Genomic DNA, 6468 nt, shown 5'->3' with positions numbered 1-6468 from the left:
ACAGGGCGTAGAGAAGGTGAGAGAAAATGTTCAGGATTAAAGGTCTTTGATTCATATTAGTTATAAGATTTTCGTGTTTTCTTCTAAGACATAAAATAATGTGAAAAGGTTCAGTGCACTGGTGAACGTGTGAAATGTTGTATGTTTTAATAACAGATGTTGCTAACAAGTGGCTAAATGAGACTATGTGAGTCAGATGATTGTTATGTAGTTTATTTATAGCCTAACATTAGCTGCGTACTTTTGGCAATCCCATTAATGCCTCAACTTTGTAACAGATAAAAAAAAATGTGTTTGCCACAGATCTTATTTTCTACAATATGCCAAAAATCCTAGATATAGAGAGATGGGTACCACTTTACAATAAGACTAGCCTTATAAAGGATTCATAAAGGGTTTATAATTAGGTTATGAATTAGGTTGTAAACACTTTATTAATCATTAAGAGCCATTTATAAAGCAGTTCTAACGTAGTTTTCATACATCAACACAGGCTCACTATTTGGCAAGATGACTAAGCCTTATATTGGCTACTTTGCGAGAATCAACTCAGTGAACAACAGATACCAAGGATGCTGGCTGATGAAGAACACGAAGTAAGCTAGGTAGCCAATATAAGGCTTAGCAATAGATAAATGTGAGCTCACTATTTGGCAAGCAACCGGTCACAGTTGCCTTGTTTATCTCATGTCTTGTAAAAGCTTATTAATGATTTGTGAAGTGTTCACAACCTAATTAATAAAGTAATTACAAATTATTCGTAAACCCTTTATAAGGGTGGTCTTATTGTAAAGTGGGACCGAGAGATATATACCTGCAACATTAAAGTTTTTTTCTCCGTCCTCCTGTAGGTCCCAGGGGTGTTCATTTCTCGTCTGGTACGTGGGGGGCTCGCAGAATGCACAGGGCTGCTGGGAGTCAATGACGAGATACTCGAGGTCAACGGCATCGATGTAGCTGGGAAATCTTTAGATCAGGTACATTTAAAATGTGTTGGATTGAAGGTGCAGTTTCTTTGTTACCGTGAAACAGACTGCAAATACCTTTCCTACGGCTATTTGCCTTGGCGCTTTGGAAAGGTGTCTTTGTTTTTAAATTAGTTAGGGTTAGGGGTGGCTGTTACAAGCTAAAAACGAAAAATGCTTTGATTTCAGGTTACAGACATGATGGTGGCCAACAGTCACAACCTCATAGTGACCGTCAAACCGGCCAACCAGAAGAACAACGTGGTGCATCGTGGGAGTAGAACCTCAATGGGCAACTCTGGTTCTGTGGGCTCAGCTGGATCTGCCGGCTCCGCCCTGTCACATGACTCACCAAGCCCCGCCTCCCAGAGCAACCCCATCACAGCGAGGTATGGCATTGAGAGGACCCCTCACTCATATTTCATGTTGAATGTCTGCATTTTGTTCATGATCACTTGACACATTTCACACATTTTTTTGCTTTGATGTCGGCTATGTTCCCATAACTTTAAAAAAACGCATGAACATCTGTTGAGAAGGTAGAACAAAATGTGTTAGCATTAGACCGTACATATTTATAAGTAACTTTTAAAGTGGTTCAACTAAAACAGTTTGGTGTATAACAAACAAACAATATTAATCATGGTTTGGTTTCATTGGCTCAGTCTTCTCCAGTGTAAAGTCAACTTAATGCAACTTTCTTGCCAATTACAACTTTGTAACCTACAATTGAACAACAACTAAACTCATTTTTTACATACAGGCACAAATATATACACTATATAAATAAATATATACATTTGACAGATAAAGAAACATATAGCTCATGAGGTGGTGGAAACCAACAATAGAGCTATTGGAATCGCATTCATCAAGTAAAACAAAAAGAGAATAAATTACTAACTTTAGTGGTTATTTGCCTTCTTGTTTTTTGCAACCTCAGAAACACAACTTAAAAACGTTGCAACCTAAAAGATAAACAACAACCAAACTTATTTAAAGGGACAAATATATACATTAAGTAGAAAAAGACACAGATATTTCTCTCAGGAGGTGGTGGAGACCTAAAAGACAATATCTGGACTCATAAAAACAAAAGTCTAAAATTAATGTAATCCTTATTTTTCGCCCTCTGGTTTTTTGCAACCACAGCAACAGCATCGCCGAGGGCGACAGTGATGACGACGATGACGAAGGCGACCTCATCTTAGAGAATGACAGCCTGACACTGTACGACTCCAGCCGGGTAACCAACAGCAACAACACTAACCTCAACAGAGACTCACCTAGCAACAGGCCCTTCCCACAGAGCGTCTCATTGCCCAATAGCGTTGGGGCTTCCCTGAGCGACAGCTCCGTCTTGATGTCCAATCACAACGGAAACCCCGCCCACACATCTAGTAGCAGTCAGGAGAGCATGCGAGAGGACGGCAACATAATAACACTGTAACCATGGCAAAACTGAACGCTACATTAACAGTCAGGACTATGAGGGGCTGTAACCATGACAACTACAGATGGCTGTGCTCCAGTCAGACTCAGCAGGACAGACGGCTCTGCCACACGTTGCCGGGGTTACTGTCAGGTTCATCATTTATTGATTAAATGCTAACGTGTATGAACTGATCACTGTAGATTTATAGAGAGCAACTTGATTGAACATTGAAATGCTCCTGTAAAAGCCATAAGTCAGTTTGATGTCTTAAAGAAATCATGTCATATCCAAAATTGCTTGTGAAGTACTCGATCTGAAACATCACCATCCACTGCAGGATGTCTGACTCGTTCACCATGAAGAGAACATTATGAAGTTAAACATGAAGGGCTCTTTTTGCTTGTCAGCACAACGACCAGTGCAAGCAGCGCTCGGACAGTTTGTGTTTCCTGTCGGCTGCCAATCTAGGGTGTCATTGACATGAGCAAAATACATATTTGCAGCAATTGCACAACAATAATGGAGTTATAATTAAAAAATGTAACAACCACTTGCTTTTTCAACATTGTAAAATGAAAGTTTAATGTGGATAAAGCAGGAGCATTGATCTAGAAATGAAAAAACTGTAAGTCTCTTTCTTCTTCAGTATGTTTTATACTGTGTGCAAGGTTTCTTCTTCGGGTCTTTAAATCCCTACAGACACCTGAAGGCAGCACGACTCATGTTGATAGATCTGCAGCCTCTACAGCTGTTTTGGAGGCAATGATGTGATTGGCTGAGAGCGTATTTATTAAATGCATATTAAGAGAATATCATCCCACCCATACATTTATATTCCACTACAGACTGCGCCTACATGAAGCAGAGGTGGAGACGCCACACACTGACCTGTAGCTCTGCACTGGTTGTTGCAATTGTAATATTAAAATAGCGCCCAAGTTGTATTATAAAACATTAAAACAACAAAATATATTGAAGACAAATTCAATGCGTTGAACGTTTTTAAAAAGGGATTTGATGATATTTGCAATACTTTAAAAATGTAGATTTTGTATAAACTAAATCAGTCCAATCAGTCTCATTGGTTTCAAGGCTTTTTATATACTTTAAAAATAAATGTTTATACAAAAATTAACATAAAACAACATTATTTAATAAGGTTGGTCAGTTCTTCGATATTGTTTGGCTAAGATTTTTCTCTTTGCAAATATGGGAACGCAATCACTGTGAATCACATTTATTATCATTATTCAGATTTACAAATCATCTCGTCAACAGTTGTTCTGATAGGATGTGCATAAGATGGAAAAGATTGTTAAATGGAGGGTGTAGATACACAGTTAATATTCTTTATGGACACACACACTGTTAACTGTGTGTGTGTGCATGAGGCCTTGTCTTTGTAGCTGGAGCTCTGGGGATATTGCCTTACAGTCAGAAATGTGGGCAAACAGCTCTTTCTGCTTCACATTCTGCCTCCAATGACAGCAACATGTTTTTGTCTGACTGTCAAACTGAGTCATTGTCATGGTTTTGTTTATGAAATAAAATCAGCTATATGATGCAACAGAGGCTCATTCTCTCTGTCAACATGCAACTACTGTTTTATCCTTTAGTAACTAGTTGATCACCCATCAGAATAAGAATCACAATAACCTGGTTGAAACACTATACATAGTGTGTTTGTGTTTAGTGACCTCTGACAGTCGAAATGCTCTTTAACTGACCCCGCTCAGAACAGCCCTGGTGCCCTGGGGGGGCTGCAGGAAACCACGTTTTATTTCTATCTTGAGCGCAAGTCAAGCAAAACGTTGACATTGAAGCCATTAACAACTATCGAGAGAACTAAGACTTACTTCCAAGCAATCTCTGTTGTTAGTAGTTGTAATTATAATATGACAGGTTTGCTGCCTTCTTCAGTGAAGGTTGTTCCCTCTTGTTCCAGAAATAATTGAACAATCAGGGCTTGGTAGGCGGGATCACAAATGTGTACATAATCGTCTACATAGAGCGGTGCACGAATGAGTCTTGAAACCCGGAAATTTGAATTAAAAAGTTAGCATTTTACTGCTTCTGGTTCCCTCATCTCCAAGTCAACCTTTTTTGAACGTGTTTTCAGTTAGATGCCTGAAATAAGATCATTGGTTAACACAAGCTAAATAGATTTTTACGCGTTTTTTCTATGACATAAAATACATCGGGAAACACCCCAACTGTGATGTCCGAAGCTTCTATGAGTCATAAAAACAGCAGTGGCTAACAAGTGACTAATTGAGACTACAAAACGTCATCACGCCAAACATTAGCCACTTTTAGCTTAGCTGTGCTGATGCGCAGCCATGTGACTGTGATGTAGTTTGTTTATAGCCTAATGTTAGCTTTTTAATTCTGGTGATTAAGAGTAAGTATCATAAATGGTATTTGCCACAGAGATTATTTTCTGCAATATTCCAAAATCCAATAGAAAAACCCATTGCTTTTTGACGAAGGAGCCCTTGCGAAGCTAACTGTTGGGCTACGTCATCACTGCAACACTCTATAACTTCGTATGTGAAACAAAGTGAGAGGAAAATGGCAGCAGAAATGGTGACAAGCACTGCAGAGAATGTTATCAACATATTTCTTTAATGACCAGTTAAGGCAGACACATTTCTGACACTGTTATTACAGAAAGGTCATTGAGTTCCTCCTTCAGGAAACAAGAGTTAATTTAAAGACTCACGACATACTCAAAGTATCATGATGCTCAAAGCTCTCCAAGCCCTAAAAATGAAACATGGGAATGTGTGGGTGTGGGGTTAGGGTTTGGTTTAGCCAGTGTTGGACACATTCAGATAAAACAACTGTCATCGTATAAATCTTGCTTGTCACACATTCCCATAAGTGTAACACCTAAACCACACATTACATTGATTACCAAATTGCTACAGTCCCTAATCCCAGCACTTGTATGTGTACAGCCTAGCCTGTTGACCTGCTGAGTCAAAATACAGTTCAAATCTAATACTAAATTGTTAATGGCGCCACTCTTCAAATTATTTGCTCAGTTTGGAAATAAAAGCCAGTCAACAGGTAATACACACCGTCATGCTGAAACAAAGTTACTGAATGAGGTCCTCTGAGGCTGAACTGGATGTATTTAGTCAAAGTTTGATGTCCACAACTGCTCACACACACACACACACACACACACACACACACACACACACACACACACACACACACACACACACACACACACACACACAAACACACGCACACACACATACACAAACACACAGTCACTTTTTAAATGTATGTTGATGTTAAAAGTACATTTACGGTAATGAAACATCGGAGATTTTCATTAAGAAGTTTGTAATTAACCCTTTGGAGTCGACCGTCACGCCGGCGTGATCAGATCACATGACCTGTTCAAGCCGGTGCCGCATAAAAACAACAGTCCGGACAACATTGGTTATGGCCAGCGCCGTATAGACTATCTATATGGCGCTGGTTATGGCGTAGTACCCCTCACTGCAGTGCGCAGTACCACAGGCCCCTCCTTCTCAACCTCAAGATCGCCCCTCCTTCTCAACCTTTGAGCACGTGACGGGACGGCCCTCTTCTCAACCTGCTTTCACGTGACGAGCTTCACTGATTACGCGTTGCATCCCGTTTCCGGGGTAGCAGTTCTGTTCTGTTAATCATAGCGTCAGAACCTGCTTCATGTGACGAGCTTCACTGATGACGCGTTGCATCCCGTTTCCGCGGTAGCAGTTCTGTTCTGTTAATCATAGCGTCAGAGTATTAACTATTTTAACATATACCTTGAGGTCTGTGATGATGGCGAGTGATCTGTCGCCATTGGCAACGCCATTTAAAAATGTAAAATTCAAATCATATTTTAATGTCTATTTGCATGTTAATTGCATCAATTATTTCAGTTATGGCTCAAGAAAGGGCCTTCATTTGTTTTTTAACGTACACCTTTTTAATTTTAATACACCTTTTTAATTTTAATACACCTTTTTAATTTTAATTTAATTTTAATTTCAGAGGCAATATTGTATATTTACTCACTTTTTA

General features: G+C 39.4%; 1 protein-coding gene across 1 annotated transcript; it reads left to right on the top strand.

Annotated features, from left to right (window-relative positions):
• The first annotated feature begins 6 nt into the window (after nt 1-6).
• LOC104942279 (partitioning defective 6 homolog gamma-like) lies at nt 7-3967 on the top strand. The gene is made up of 4 exons (XM_010767483.1): nt 7-16; nt 852-977; nt 1155-1354; nt 2118-3967. Exons 3-4 carry the CDS (start codon nt 1164-1166, stop codon nt 2413-2415), a joined length of 489 nt encoding a protein of 162 aa, XP_010765785.1. The 5' UTR covers nt 7-16; nt 852-977; nt 1155-1163; the 3' UTR covers nt 2416-3967.
• Nucleotides 3968-6468: the final 2501 nt, after the last annotated feature.

Source organism: Notothenia coriiceps, unplaced genomic scaffold, assembly GCF_000735185.1.
Source record: "Notothenia coriiceps isolate Sejong01 unplaced genomic scaffold, NC01 NC01_scaffold00004433, whole genome shotgun sequence".
NCBI classification, from domain to species: Eukaryota; Metazoa; Chordata; class Actinopteri; order Perciformes; family Nototheniidae; genus Notothenia; species Notothenia coriiceps.
The sequence above is the reverse complement of the archived record's forward strand: the minus strand, read 5'-3'. Positions and strand labels throughout refer to the sequence as shown.

What these genes read in the sequence shown, in the direction of transcription:
- LOC104942279 (XM_010767483.1), top strand. Translation starts at nt 1,164, where the DNA reads ATGATGGTGGCCAACAGTCACAACCTCATAGTGACCGTCAAACCGGCC. An exon ending in AGCAACCCCATCACAGCGAG is followed by an intron (nt 1,355 to 2,117) that starts GTATGGCATTGA and finishes TTGCAACCACAG; the next exon opens with CAACAGCATCGCCGAGGGCG.